The 15,775-nt window shown below is 44.0% G+C and overlaps 1 protein-coding gene across 2 annotated transcripts in view; it reads left to right on the forward strand.

Moving 5' to 3' along the window:
- The window catches only part of DOCK1 (dedicator of cytokinesis 1), a 278,548-nt gene that overhangs the window by 221,452 nt on the left and 41,321 nt on the right, over positions 1-15,775 (forward strand). For both annotated transcript variants that reach the window (XM_036385303.2, XM_036385305.2), the window contains exons 37-39: positions 61-151; positions 3,828-3,947; positions 13,971-14,060. In XM_036385303.2, coding sequence (XP_036241196.1) covers positions 61-151; positions 3,828-3,947; positions 13,971-14,060 — 301 coding nt within the window. The remainder of the gene's footprint in view (positions 1-60; positions 152-3,827; positions 3,948-13,970; positions 14,061-15,775) is intronic.

Below are 15,775 nucleotides of genomic sequence, written 5' to 3' on the forward strand. Positions count from 1 at the left end.
ATGATTGAGTGACATCTTGAACCCACTGTTTTTAAGAGGCATTGTTTCTGTTGCTGGCAGGTACCTGTACAAGCTGTGTGACCTGCACAAGGAGTGTGACAACTACACAGAGGCTGCCTACACCTTACTCCTGCACGCAAAGCTCCTCAAGGTAAACCCCAAAACTCATCCTAAGTCTGGGAAATGCCAGCAGCAGCAGCCAGGGGGGTGTTTGGCACTCAGAACAGCTGCACTTGAAGCCAGTGCAGTGCTCTGGGTTCTCTTTTGCACATGGAATTCATCCCCAGGGGAAAGCAGCACTTCACTGCATGGCAGAGGTGGACCTGGGGCTGGAGTGAAGGGAATGTGGTCAAGTCAGCACCACAAGATCCAAATTGCAAATATCCAGACTGTACAATGTGTGAAAGCCTCTAAGCAGATATTTTAGTAAATGAGCTCTCCACAGATCTTTTGTGCAAGGAGTGCTGGAGCCCTGCTCGTGCTCTTGGGTGCCTGTAACTGATTTCAGAAAATTGCAGAGAGATTCAAATGGCCTTCTCTCCAAGGTCATGCCTTTCAAAGGTGCATATGACTTTAATGCTGTGTTACCCACTTTATAGCACATTTGACGAGGCACAACAATACTGCTCCTCTTCGAGGAATGTTTGGTGTAGCCTGCAATATGCACAAATAATGTTACCTGCAGAAAGTGCCTGAGACAGAGCATTTGAGTGTTTAACACTACCCACTGCCAGCCAGAAATGGAGTGAGGAGTACTTCAGAAGCATTAATCTCCTGAAAACATTCTGGAAAGAATATTTTGTCTCTGACATGCAGCTTTTTTTTTGTGCTAATGTCACAAATGCGGGAGCAGGTACCCACTTTGCTCTCCTGGTTGTCACTTAGGAAGGTGCTGCTCTTGCCAGCAGACACTTGTGTCATGAAATCACATTTAATACAGCTAAATCATCACTGAATTCTTAGGTTTGTGTTTAATTTTGCAAAGCAGTTAATGGGAGAAGTAAAAATCTCAATGTGATAAGAATTAGAGATTTTGGAAGAGTTTGATTTAGTCCTGTTTGTCTTCCTCACATTTCACAACCTGCAGTGAAATCTTTCCTCCTCAGGGAGTGCTGGATCTCTTTCCACCCCCTCCAAGGACATGACCCCCCAGGGGCAGAGAATCAGGGACAGAATAAATGAGAATTTCATTTTCCCCTTGATGTCCTGCTCATTCCGGTGTATTGCAGCCTCCTGGTCCAGGGAAAGTTTCCCTTCCCTTGGCAAGGGATGGAACCAGATGGGCTTTAAGGTCCCTTCCCAGGCTGGGATTGTGTGATTGCACCCTGCTGTGCTCATGGTGCCCCTCTCCATCCATGGAAAAGGAGCTCATCCTCAGCAGCCAACTGTTCTTGGCAATCCTGGCTTTAATTTCAGCAATCCCCAGCAAAGTGTGAGTGTCAAATATCTATTTTGAAAAGTTGAAAAGGGGAAGGTGTTAAATGAGATCTTCTGATGGATGCACTGAGAATTATTCGTACTTCAGAGCTGAGTAAACTGCATCCAAGCCATAAAAAGACTAAATATGATGCAGAGTGTACATGTGCAATTTAAATTAAGGCACTCTGAAATGTATTTACTGTGTTTTAAAATCATCAGAGGGTTATTGCACAAGGAAACCTCTCAAAGATTCATCTGGAGTGCAAAAGCACTGTGCCCACTTCACGTGGATGAACCTTTTAGACAGGATGAAGGATTCACTCCCTTCCATGGGGGCTGTTTTCCTGAATAAATGATGGAATAAACCAGGCCATAAAACCTCACTCAGACTTCACCTGGCATGGCCTGGACTTGTTAGACAATTTACTTTGTGTGACCTCAAATTAGAGTTTAGCCAGTTGTGGCTTTTCTTAGGGGATGTGTTCAGGGAGCAGGTGAGTGTCTCACTAAATGTGCTCCTTTGAATTCAGTAAAGAACTCCATGGGAAGAAATAGCCATTTTTCTTTCCTTCTAATGCAAATCAATAGCAAATGCCAGGGATGAATTTGTCACAGGTTTTCATCCCTGAGTGGATGTTTGTTTGTAAGTATCATTTCATTAGAGGCTGGAATTCCTTTATTATCAAAGTGTATCAATCTCTAGCTCAGCCCTGAGTGGAGGGAGGAGTTCAGTGTTGCCTGAGGAGCAGCAGCACTGGGGGTAAGTAAGCAATTGAGTTTTTCTGTCAAGCCTCAGGACAGGATTTTCAATGACACTCATCACGGGCAGATATTTCATCCCAGTGATTTTAATGGGATCACATTGAGGGCAAGACTGAGAGTGGGTGAGAATTTCACCTTTAAATCTGCAAGAAGGCTCTGTCTGTGGAGGGAGAGAGGCCAAATTACTGCAAGCTGACGAAGCACACTCAAGAAAAGAGACTTTTGTTGTGTTTTCAACCCTTTTTCTCAAAATTGAGGTGTTCAAAACTAACAGAAGATAGCAGCTCTTAGCATGCTGAAAAAAAATTCCATCACATTGCAAGCTCCAGCAGGTTTGTGTTGCTCAGAAACAGAGTTCAGAACAGAGCTGTCAGAGGTGTCTACATGACCCAAACACAAATATCTTTGCCAAATCAAGAAGTGATTGGGTGAAAATTAATAATATATAGGAGGTAAAGTAGCAGTAATTCTGGAAATGAATCTGGGAGTTGCTCAGAGCAGCTGTGGCTGCCCCTGGATCCCTGGCAGTGCCCAAGGCCAGGCTGGACACTGGGGCTGGGAGCACCTGGGACAGTGGGAGGTGTCCCTGCCATGGCAGGGCTGGGATAGGAAGGGATGGGATGGGATGAGCTTTTAGCTCCTCTCCAACCCAAATCATTCCATGATTCCTGTGATTGACATCTTACCCTTGATCCATCAGGCACTTGCTGGAAGAGCCAGAGCTGCTAATTGCAGACAGGCTGGATAAGGTTAATTATGCTTTCCCTGCCTCCACAATCCTCAGTGAGTTGGCACCATCCCTTTTCCCTGCCTGCGGCCCTTCCCAATGAAGCCTTGTGCAGGCTGCCCTAGAACAGAGGCTGGACAGAGTTCCAGAATAAAGCAGGGATTTATTCAAAGCATCTCCTCCATGGATCCACCTTGGGCAGCACCAGAGCCCAGCCAGGGCTGCACCCAAGATGAACCAAAATGGCCCCAAAATGCACGGCCGGGCACGGGCTCTGTCCCTGGGATCAGTTCTGCTCCATTTGCACCTTGCAGTTCATTGTCCCATTCCAGCTTTAGCCCCTGCAGTCCCACCCTGCTTGTTTTTCTCTCTCCAGCCCACGGGGTTTGTGCTCTGGGGCTGAGATTTGGATCATTTGTCCTTGGTGCCCAGCTGGAGCAGGAATTGTTTTGTCTCCCTGCTCTGTGCACAGAGCTCAGCATCCCCTGATGTGAGCCCAGACCCACACACTAAAGCAGCACAGAATGGGAAAAATAGAAGAGCCAAACCCGAGGCATCACCTTTGTGTTGATGGATCTGGGCTCCAGGGTTTCTCCCACACAAAGTGAAGTGTTCACTGTGTCCCCAGCAGGTTGTACCCATCAGCAGGCCAAGGTCGCTCTCATCAAACTCACCGAGGAGAGGAGGCCACCTCCAGGAGCTCCCTCCAGCTGATGGATGTAATTAGCCTCCAATTACAGCATCCAAATAAATGCTCCTTGTGCCCAAGGAAGCAAAGGGCACAGCTGTGAAAAAACCCTTTGTTGGTGCATTAACTGCAGTACCACTCCTTTAAATAAAACCTCTCTCTTTATTTCACTTCAGAACTCATAGCTTTGGATTTGCTTTCACTTTTCCCTTTTTTTTGTGTGTGATTTAGTGGTCAGAAGAAGCATGTGCAGCACATCTTACCCAGCGGGATGGATACCAAGCTGCTACTCAAGGACAGCTGAAAGATCAGCTCTATCAAGAAATTATCCATTACTTTGACAAGGGCAAGGTAAAAAGGGAAGAAAAAAAGTGCAAATGTATTTCATTGCTTTTCTCTCAAACTTATAAATTTAATAGTAAACATAGTTTGCATCCAGTGACCTTCAGGAAGCACTTACAGATAATGATATCACAAAAAAATAAAGTCAAAAGAAATCAATGGTACATTTATAACTCATCTCTTAAGGGTAAATATATGGGCATATGGTGCCATGGAGTAAATAAAAAAGTGATGCATGTAATTTGGAGGACTTTTTCTGGCAGTTACAAGAGCTGAGAGAATCCTTCAGCTCCCCTTGTTTTTCCTCATGTACACAAAAATAATTCCCTCAGGGCCTGGATGTCTGTGGTTGATATCATAAATATCCTGGGATGAGGATATTTCATTGCAATTGCATCTTTTAATGCAGAAGGAAATTGCATTTGGCATTGCTTGGTGTTGGAGAGGAAGGGGGTTAATGTGGGAGGCAGGGATGGATCAGAGTTTGGGTATTTCAGGCACAAAATATTCCAGTATAGAAGTAGGACTCTGTCTTTGTCAGAACATTTCAGAAGTGTAAACTTGGGGTTTAAAAGTAAACAGAAGTGGTGTTTTCTGGTAGAATTGGAATATTATCCAGCCAGCCCATCCTTTCCCGTTTTTAGCAGAATCAAAATCCTAGAATAAATCTGATAGGAACTCTCATTTCTCTCATTTTGTTAGAAATGTTGCTTAGAAAGTCAAATTTTATAGCTTATCTTAATGCAATATTTAAGAATTGTTAATGAGTGATGCTGAAAGTTGTAATTCTGGATTGGGGTAAAAATTGTAATTCTGGACTGGGACAAAAGTTGGAAAAATATAATTCTGGAGTGGTGCAGAAATGGCTGTTTGGGGCTGGGGCTGCTGGAGGTGACCTGGGGACAGTTCCTGCTGCCCAAAGAGCTTTTCCTGGGTGAGTGAGAAGAATCTCATTTGAATGAGGGTCACCGTAAGTTTTAATCTTACATTCCTGTCTGGAAGGAAAACCAGGAGTTGCCTAGGGGTTTTTTGTTGGCTTTATTTTGTTTTATTTTATTTTGTTGGTTTTATTTTGTTTGTCTTTATGGCTTTCTGTTGGTCCTTTCTGGTGTCCAGGCACTGGGAATTGTTCTGCTGAGCACCAGTTCTGTGCAGAACCCAAGTGCCAGGACTCCTGTGTGATTTCTGTGTCTGTGAGGAGATGATTTATTTCCAAACTGCTCTTTCCTACTTACAGATATTCCTCCTCTCATTTTCTGGTCACTCAAGCTGGTGATAATTTTTCACATTACTCCATGAAAAGGGAAATAAAAAAATCAATATACACTGAGAATATTCATCTTGTGTGATTTTGCAAATGTCAGGAAGCTCCAAGTGGAGGTTTCCAGTGTGGATGGAAGGTAATCCTCTCATTTGGGACGTTCTGACATTAAGTTAAATCAACTTCTTGCATTCCTTGAGCACTTTGCCAATGTAGCCCAGCAGCTGCTTTAGCTCTCCATGATCAGTAAAACACCTGAAACAGCCTTTGCTGTGCATTTCTGGGACACTGAACCCATGCCCAAACCAATTTTTGCTTTTTTTGTGCCATTATCACCCAGCTGGGTCCTTGCCTGGCAGCTCACTCCAGATCCCACTTGTTTGATTTCCCTTCCCATTAAGTTAACAAGAGATGTCAGCAGAAGGTCACCAGCACTGGGCAGCTGTGCAGACACTTCCAGGCTTTTCCAGAAGCTCAGGAGTTTTGTTTTCCAGTTGTGAGCCTGTGCCTCTCCCAGCCTGCCTCTCCCAGCCTTCAGGAATCACTTACAGATAATGATATTACTAAAAAAAGTGAAAAGAATCAATGGTACATTTTTAACTCATCTCTTAAGGGTAAATATATGGGCACATGATGCCATGGAGTAAATAAAAAAGTGATGCATGTAATTTGGAGGACTTTTTCTGGCAGTTACAAGAGCTGAGAGAATCCTTCAGCTCCCCTTGTTTGCCGGATGGGAAGCTGTGGATTTGGGAAGGGAGGGAGATGTGGGAGTTAGAAACACTGGGTAGAGGAAATGGAGCAGAGGGATTTCCTAAAATTGGGTTTAAAACATTGGCTTTTTGTTTTTTAAAAGCTGGTGTAGTTCAGCCTCTCAAAAATCAGGATCCCTTTCTCTTGGCAGAGTAATTTCCCAGGGGAATTCAGTTTCCTTGTCTATTAAAAGCCAACCATGAGGCTTATCCCTTAAATATTGGCATTCATGGGCAGGTGAATTTAGGTTTAATCCTCCACACACAGGCTGAAATGGAGTGAACACTTCACTGCTGGCCCAGAAGTGCCTGAGAAATTTGTAAGTGAGGGAAAGGAGTGTGGACTTGCCTGAAGGCAGGAATGTGGCACCTCATGTGGGCTGAGAACAAAATGCTGGCCCTCACCAGAGTATCCTGGTACTGGGAGTTCAAGATCCATTTAGGGTTCTTCATATTGATTTCTATTTTTAATCTGTTATCCTTAGGATGTTTGGTTTTTCACCTGTATTTGACTTTTGGTCCTTGAACCAACCTTTTATAAAGCTGGAGTGCAACTTTCACCTTTAGGGAAGGAGCATTTTTGAGAAACCACTTTTGCATTTTGCAGCTGTTCTACTTTATGGATTAGATTCCGAATTAGTTATGCTCTTCGTTCCTTTTCTAAGCTCCTTCTTTCCAAAAGGAAAGTTGTTTCCCTGATACAGGGATCCTTTTCTCTCCTGGATCATTCTTCACTGCACTGCACTTCCCAGTCTCCTCTCCATCTCTTTTGGCCTTTGCCCTTCAAATCCTGATCCTCAGGTTTATCCCAGCAGTCTGACCCCTCCTTTGAGCTGCTCTCAAGTGTTTGCTCTCTCTGTGTTTTCCTGAAGCTTTGTGATTTCCAACAAAGCCCTTAATGCAGGGACTTTGCTGGAAATTCTTGGGTTGGAATGTCCCAAGGTGAGAAGGGAAATAGTGTTGGGACTAAAGGGATGGGGAAGGTGTGACGCTTTACCTGTGGGAAGGAGCTGATGGAAATCAATGCTGATGAGCTCCTGAATCCAGGGAATGCTTCTTGGCAAAAATAAGGTGTTGTTTTAAACCAGGTTTGTTTGTGGAACCACAAGGGAAGCAGCAGCATTCCTGTTCCTGCCTGCTGAAATGTGGGACCAGCCACAGGCTCAGGTTTGCTGGTGATGCTGCTGCCCATAAATCAGGACAGCTTCTCCTCTGCTCCTCCATCAATTGAAACTGTTGGTCCTGAGGAGAAAAAGCTAAATAAATGCACACTGCTCATTTATTTCTGCTCCTCCTTTCTCCCTTCCTCCTCCAAGAAAAAGCTTTTACTGCTCTACAGCAGCCACAGAACAGAAAATATCTGAAATTATACAGCAAATGCCATGCTTTGGCTTAAAAGGCCTTTTTTTCTGGCTCGTGGGATGACATCAAATGGCTTTTTCTTCCATCTTAACAAGTGAGTGGTGAAATTCACCTGTCTGCCAAAAATCTGTGTGAGGCTCGTGGCCAGCTCAGCCCCAGAGCTGTCCTGAGAGCTGGGAAGGACAGAGAGTCTTGGGAGAGGGAGGATACAGAGTCTGACCATGTTCCAAATGAATATATTTATTTATTTAAAGAGTTTCCAACCTGGCTGTATCTTGAATGCAGTGCTAACAATAGAGAAATGCTGAGTTTTAGCATTTTATTTCAAATATTAAACCTTCATGCTGGTTAATTAAGACTACCTGTAATTTAACCAGCTTAGAAAGTGCCTGACACGTCTGAACATGGCACCATAATATTCTTATCCCAGACAATCTCACTGCTCCTGACCATTAACTCTGCAGGAGCTCAGAAATACCCTGAGATCCTCCTTTGCTGCTATTAACCTCAAAAACTAAATTGGATGCTGTAGTTCTTTCCAGCTTGAAAAAGAAATTAAATCTCTGGGTTTTCCCTAAAACAGATCTCATCTGCAAAGTCTTGCCCATAACAATTTGCAGCTTATGTCTACACAACTAAATTTAGGCTCTGCACATTTTTCTTACCCCCTGAGTACAAAAGAAGCATTTTCCTTCCAGTACCAGCAGCCTCTCTCCCTGGTCCCCTCTCCAGATAAATTGTTTCTCCCATTAATGAGTTGTTCCTCGTACAAATCCCGTGTAGGAGCTCCCTGTACAACTCATTTCTCCAGAAGACTTGCCATGTCCTGGGCAAAGCTGGGAAAGCTTCCAAGGCAGGAAATCTGTGAGGCAGCAGATTGGGAGTTATTGACCTTCAAGAATATAGATTTCATTTATCAGGATCCTGGGCCCCAGCCGCGCTGTCCTCACCTGAATAAATTGGCTCTGGAGCAAACAGCTGAATTTTTCAGGGGGTTGTGAGACACACAGTCCCTGTTTCTTTGAAAATGGTGGGAAAATCTCCAGTTTTAGGTTGGCTTTCTGTGATGTTGGAGGTGTTGTGCTGCAGCTGCACAAAGGAAAAGCCAGGTAGTTCAGGAAACAGCCTCAAGTTGCGTCAGGGGAAGTTCAGGTTGGATATTAGGAAAAGTTTCTTCATGGAAAGGGTTGGCAAGCAGAGGAGCAGTCTGCTCAGTGTGGTAATTTCTGGGGTCCCCCATGGCAGGAAGGAAATGATGGATCTGACTCCATGTTCTTAGAAGGCTAATTTATTTTTTTATAAGTTATTATTATATATTATATATTATATATTATATATTATATATTATATATTATATATTATATATTATATGTATAATATGTATTGTTATATATAATATATATTATCTATATTATATTTATTATTTATTATTTATTATTATTATTATTATTTTATAATATTGCATTATTTTAAAGAATGCTATGCCAAAACTATACTAAAAATAGAGTAAGGATACAGACAGAAGGCTTAACAAGATACTAATTAAAAACTCGTGGCTCTCCAGAGTCTCGACACAGCCTGACCATGATTGGTCCTTAAAAGTAAAATATAGTAAAAACAATTCACATGTTGGATAAACAATCTCCAAACCACATTCCAAAGCAGCAAAACAGGGAGAAGCAAATGAGATAATATTCCCCTCCCTTTTCTCTGAGGCTTCTCAGCTTCCCAGGAGCAGAAATGATTTTTCAGAAAATATGATGGTGACAGCCCAGGGCAGTGGTGCAGTCCCCATCCCTGGAATTGTTAAAAAACTGCATGTGTTTGACACCTGAGAACAGGGTTTATTGTTTAACAAGGTGATGGTTGATGATCTCAGAAGTCTTTTCCAAGCTTAGTGGTTCTGTGGACTCCTGGGCCTCTGGAGTTCAGGGCTCTCTCCACTCCAGAAATTGAGTTCCATATTCCAAGTTCTCATTGTTCCTCTGAAGGAACAACTGGACATCCAGGAATTCCTAACAGAGATGTTGGAGCACAGTGGGGTTTTTAAGAGGCAGTAGAAACAAAACATGGGTGCTTTTTCTCTTAGACAGAGGTCTTGGCTGGAGAGGGACAAAGTTAGACTGGCAAAAATGGAAAGAATCTTTTCCCCTTTCTCCCTTTTTACTGTGTATTTACAGTACAATAGATTTTCAGTACACTCCTGAAAGTGTTCCATTAAAGATAATGTGACACCATGTCAGCAGGAGAACTTGTAAACTGACTTTTACAGAAACTTTAAAGGAATTCCAGTAATTTAAGCCAGAAACAAGTGTTCTAATTGAAGCTGCTCTGCTGAGAGGGCTGGGAGGAGAAGGCTCCAGGGAGAGCTGCAGAGGGACTGGGGACAAGGATGGAGGGACAGGACACAGGGAATGGCTTTAAGCTGACAAGGGGTAGATTTGGACGGGATACTGGGAATTGGGAATTGTTCCCTGGGAGGGTGGGGAGGGGCTGGATGGAATTCCCAGAGCAGCTGGGGCTGCCCCTGGATCCCTGGCAGTGCCCAAGGCCAGGCTGGACACTGGGGCTGGGAGCACCTGGGACAGTGGGAGGTGTCCCTGCCATGGCAGGGGTGGAAGGGGATGATCTTTAAGCCAAATCATTCTGGTGTGATTCCATAGTCTGGTTTTCTCCTGTTCATCTCCACTTCCTTGCTAGGAAGAGCACAAGGATTATGTGATTATTGTCTGTTGTACATGAACTAAATCTGGATCACATTTAATTTGAGGATTCATTTTTCAGGCTCTGGAACATTTACAGAATCCATTATTAATATTAATATTCAGTAACATCTAAAGGCTTTGTTCAGGCTAGAGGAGGTGCAACCTCTGCTCCAGCGTGTTTATGGTGCTGACAGACAAGGTGGGAAGGTGAAAAAAAAAATCAAAGGAGATTTAATTCTGCTGAAGTTGTTATTTAATCAGTGGCAGTGCTGTGGTACCTATAGGCAGTGATGTGTAGGCAGAGTGTGTCTGCTTTCAGAATCACTGAATGGTTTGGGTTGGGAAGGACCTTTAAAGGTCACCTGGTCCCACCCCATCACAGGGACATCTGTCAGCTCTCCCAGGTTCCTGCAGCCTGGCCTGGGACACTTCCAGGGATCCAGGGGCAGCCACAGCTGTGCCAGGGCCTGCCCACCCTCACAGGGAAGGATTTCTTCCCAGTATCTCATCTAAACCTTTTGCATTCCCAGACTGGTTTGGGAACACATCTGTGCTCATCCAGGAGTCAGTGGGAAGAACCAAAGGAGTTTGTTTACAGTGTTGATGCAAATCAAAAATGATTTAGGCTTCAGTTTATTTCCAGTCTCATTTTGGAGAGGGGCTGGTTAAATCTGGAGCACACAAAGAGGACAAGGGAAGTGATGGTCACGCCATTGTCTTTGAAATGAAAATATGCACAAGTTATGGATGACTGAAGTTCAGAAGAAAATGGCACTCAAAATGAGGGAAGGTTAAGTGATTTTGAAAGCCTTCACTTGCTGACTTAACAAACACCTGAATATTAGTTCAGCTCCTATAAATTGGTGCTGTATTGCCCTTCTGAATCAAAATTAACTCATCTTGGTATGTGAAAACGTCCCCCTTCTTGTGCAACTGTGCCTTTACTCTTAAATTCATGTTAATTTTTGTTTAAAAATAAAAACATGCTCTGTATCATCATGCTAGATTAGATCCATAATATGGATAAAAACATTCAGATCCTTCCATTTGCAAAAATTGCGTTGCGGAGCGTTCAGGCTGCCTTGTAATTTCCTGCAGACGTGATCCCTCATTACCGTGATTGTAATTAGTCCTTCTGATGCGTTTTTCACCTTCAAGGCACTTTACAAACATCAGGCAACTCATGCTCATTCCAGTCCTCTTCCCTAGATAAATAACATTCTGAACCTTGTTGGAGAAATAAGTAAAATCAAGAGGAGGGGTCGAATATCACGAGGAGCTGCAAGGCAAGGTTAATGAAGAACCAGATTCTGCTCCTTGTGAGCATTCATGGCTTTTTTAATCTTAAATTAGGTCACCACTTTGTCCAGACATCATCCCAGCTGGTTTTTGCAGGACTCAGAAGCTCCTTTCCCCTTGCTCAGCCCCACAGTGCAGTTTTCAGCCCTTATTTTGTCTCTCCTTGGAGGACAGAAATCTCTCTCATTTCTCCATGTGATCTCCCCTGTTTTTCCCTCTGCATTTCCTCATCTCCTGCACCATCAGCAGCTCCCTCCCTGCTCCTGCTGCTTTCCAGCCATTCCCACTCAGTTTGCCAGGATAACCTTTCAGTCCATCCCTCCCCTTGAAAATTGGCTCCTTTTTTCCAGAGAAGGGCAGGGATGGCCAGTGAACCAACGGGACCCATCTTGCTTTTTGTGACATTGGCGTGTTCCATATGAAGACTTGCTGAGGTTTAATCCTTAATGTTTTATTCTTATTTTTCAAATCAGCATCTAGAACCAGGAATTTTTCTAAAAGTCTTATTTTTCCAAGTTTTCCAGATATACTAAGAATTGCAATTTCACCTTGCAGATCAGTAGACAAAGAGAATTCACCTGGCATTGATTTTAGGGCTTTGAGTGTGGAATTTCATTTGTGCGGTTTGGGGAGCTTTTGGGGTTTGGAGTGTAAAATACCTCTTGTTTGCACAGTGCTTTGAAGAGGATGGGATTGAGGGATTTTATGGGATGGATGCAGGGATGAGTTATTGTGAAGGTTTCCCCAGGTCACATTTCCTCTTCTCTCCCCAGCATCCACCTCCCACCATCTTTGGAAGTTGTGGTGCTTCATCCCAAACTCCCTGTCCCCAAAGGTGGATATCTTTTGGAAAAATGGGGAATTGTGTGTTCAGCCCTTCCCCTCAGCCCTCCTCCATCCATCTGCTCTTGGCTGCTGCATCCCCTCAGGATTCCACCAGCGCAATGTGTGGCCTCATGCTGAGAGGAGAATGAGGTGGTGTGGCCAGAGGATTTAAATTTAAAGATGAAGGCTGATAAAATCTGCATTTCTAACTTATTCTGAAACTCATTTTTATAATAAAGTGAGGTCAGCAATGCCAGCCAAATTTCAGCAGCAGAGGTAGATCATCAAGTTTGATCTTAGATAGCCTGGTGTGCTAATTTAAGCATATTTTTGGGTTGGAGTGGTTCTTTATCTTTGGAGTGGAAAAAACAAATGAAAAATGCACATTTAAAACCATTCTTGCTGCTCCTCATTAAGATTGTTGCCTTCTGAGGAGCTGAAGGATATTGTTAAATTTCTTTGGGTCACTTGAGACGGCTGCTGAATTTCATGGTTGAGGAACAAGAAGGAGAAGAACCAATGGAAATATAATGAGTATTTGTTCAAAGCAATATCTGCAAATTGCCTGTCCTGTCTAATACAGATTACAGATATTAGAGGGAGAGAGAGGTGATTATGAAATATAATCAATCACCAGCCTTGCTCCAAAGCCTTAGGTCCTGGGTTTCTTGGTGGACAGGCTGTGTTTACACATTACTGGATGGGCTGGCAGGAATCATTTCATTTCTGAAGCTCTTTGATCATTTCATTTGATTGGGATGCAGTAAATTTGCATCCTGTGCCAGGGAAGGTCATGGAGCAGATCACCTGGAGTGCCACCAAGCCAAGAAGGCCAATGATGGCACCTGGGTTGTGTCAGAAATGGTGTGGAGCAGGACCAGGGCAGGGATTGTCCCTCTGTACTGGCACTGCTCAGGCATCTCCAATCCTGTGTCAACTTTTGGGTCCCTGAATGGTAAAAAAGTCATTGGGGGGCTGGAGTGTGTCCAGGGAAGGGATCAGAGCCCCAGGAGGGGCTGAGGGAGCCGGGAAGGGGCTGCAGAATCCCTGAGGAGCTGGGCAGGGGCTGCAGAATCCCTGAGGGAGCCGGGCAGGGGCTGCAGAATCCCTGAGGGAGCTGGGCAGGGCCTGGAGAATCCCTGAGGGAGCCGGGCAGGGGCTGCAGAATCCCTGAGGAGCTGGGCAGGGGCTGCAGAATCCCTGAGGGAGCCGGGCAGGGGCTGCAGAATCCCTGAGGGAGCCGGGCAGGGGCTGCAGAATCCCTGAGGGAGCTGGGCAGGGGCTCAGCCTGGAGCAAAGGAGGCTCAGGGGCCCTTGTGGCTCTGCACAGCTCCTGCCAGGAGGGCACAGCCGGGGGGGTCGGGCTCTGCTCCAGGGCACAGGGACAGGAGCAGAGGGAACGGCCTCAGGCTGGGCCAGGGCAGGCTCAGGGTGGATATTTGGGAACAATTTCCTCATGGAAAGGTTTGTCCAAGCCTGGCACAGCTGCCCAGGGCAGTGCTGGAGTCCCCATCTCTGGAGGGATTTAAAATCCATGTGGAGGTGGCACCTGGGGACACGGGGCAGTGCTGGCCTTGGCAGTGCTGGGAATGGTTGGACTCAGTGAACTTGGAGGGCTTTTCCAGCCTCAACAATTCCATGATTCCATGAATAGAGACATTTATAACCCTAGCACAGCTCTTTGGCACGTCAGATGCTCAGTGTTTCAGGCATGTGACACAATTCATTTGGTTGCTTTATCCAGATTTATTTGATTCTAATGTTGATGTTTAACCAAGGTATGTAATTCAGCTTCTCTTTGTTGTTTTGTGATTTTTTTTTCCGACAGATGTGGGAAGAGGCCATTGCCTTGGGTAAAGAACTTGCAGAACAGTATGAAAATGAAATGTTTGATTATGAACAACTCAGTGAACTGCTGGTAGGTTTTTTAATGACATAGACACTGCAATAATTTATTTCAGAGTTGAATTTTGAAGCTTTTAAAATTATATAAAAAATACTATATCAATGACAGTAAAATTCAGAAACAAATACCCATCATGGTTTTGTTGGACCGATGTCAATTAACTGGCTACCAGTGGATTGTCTGAAAAACATTGAATTTATTTTTTTTAGCAGAAAGAAAAGCATTTCAGTAATGTTAAGCTGATTTATTTGGGGTATAAAAGGAAATTTTGAATTTAAATATAAATGGGGACATGAAAAAAAAATCCCCATTCTCTCTCAAGTGTCTTTCTATATTCACATTTCTTTTTTTAGGTATGAATAATCCCCAAGCATTCATGTCTCCAGTCAGTTATTTTTGCCCTGACGTTACCCATTCATTATTCCTGCACCATTTTTTTCCTCCTGTTCTCTTCCAAAGAGATAAATGGCAGCTGTCACTGTCCCTCCTCAGGTCCCAACCATTTCCACAGGAGTTGGGATGTAATTCCAGTTTGTTTCTGAAAATTTTCAACTCTAAAGTTTTTGATGCCTTTTGCTTTTGCACTCAGAGTACATTTTCCTCAATTTCTTTGAATTATTTATCTGTTTTCTTTATCCCAGTAGTTCTGAGCTGGGCATTCCTGTGGTGTTGAACTCAGCTCCACACAGCCCCAGCTCGCTGTTCCTGGTGGGGTGGGCATAGAATATTCTTCATTTCAGTATAAAAGGAATTGGGTAGGATTGTTCCTCAGCTAGAAATGGTTGTCAGAGGTGATTATTCACCAGGGGATGGCTACTCTCCAAGTCCCTCAGTTTTAATTTTCCATCTCCTTTTTGCTTGCACATGGGCATGTGAATGGGTTTGTCACAGAGGCAGCCACTCTTTAATTATCCTACTGGATCCATCCTGTAGGGGAAGTTGGAATTTGCACTTTATTCATTGTAGCCAATAATCACAGAGGGATTGAATGATTTGGGTTGGGAGGACCTTAAAGCTCATCCAGCTCCACCCACTTTGCCATGGGCAGGGACACCTTCCCCTGTCCCAGGTTGCTCCGAGCGCTGTCCAACCTGGCCTTGGATATTTCCATGGAGTTTCTCCCTCTTCTAAGAAGGGAGACCAAGAAATTCTGATCCTCACATCACACAATTGAGTTCATCTGCTCATGAGCCAAGGGGTGAGATGTCACAGAATTAGTCCTGGCCTGTATTTCCCTCACAAGACAGAGATCAAGATTCACTCTCCCATATGAGTCAGGTCTCATGTACCCCATCAGCTTTTCCTATTGCTGCTGCTGAACAGCTCCTTTTTTTCTCCCACACTAAAATTTAGAAGTTTTTAGTTCTTTCTATTCTCCCTCTTGTCTCTTTTCTTCAAGCAATATTAAATATTAGTCTCTAAGACAATTCACAAATGACAGAATAGTTTTGCTCCAGACGAGCTGAGAAATACTCGGCAGATCTGGGTCTTTGTAGTCTTGGTGCCATTTACAGTTATCTGTCGTGTGGGAGCAGCACTAAACCTCCCCCCAGATCAAAAGTCATTCTCTTTGCAGAAATAATTGACTAAAAATAAGTTAATGAACAGATCTTCTGAAGCTGCTCATTTGCTATTATTTCATCATTAGAGATAAAGAAGTCAGCGTCGAAAGCAGATGGCGTCTGACATGCGTGTGTTCATTCCAACATTTACATTTTCCTGCAATT

The sequence above is a fragment of the Molothrus ater genome, chromosome 8 (assembly GCF_012460135.2).
Source record: "Molothrus ater isolate BHLD 08-10-18 breed brown headed cowbird chromosome 8, BPBGC_Mater_1.1, whole genome shotgun sequence".
Taxonomy (NCBI): Eukaryota; Metazoa; Chordata; class Aves; order Passeriformes; family Icteridae; genus Molothrus; species Molothrus ater.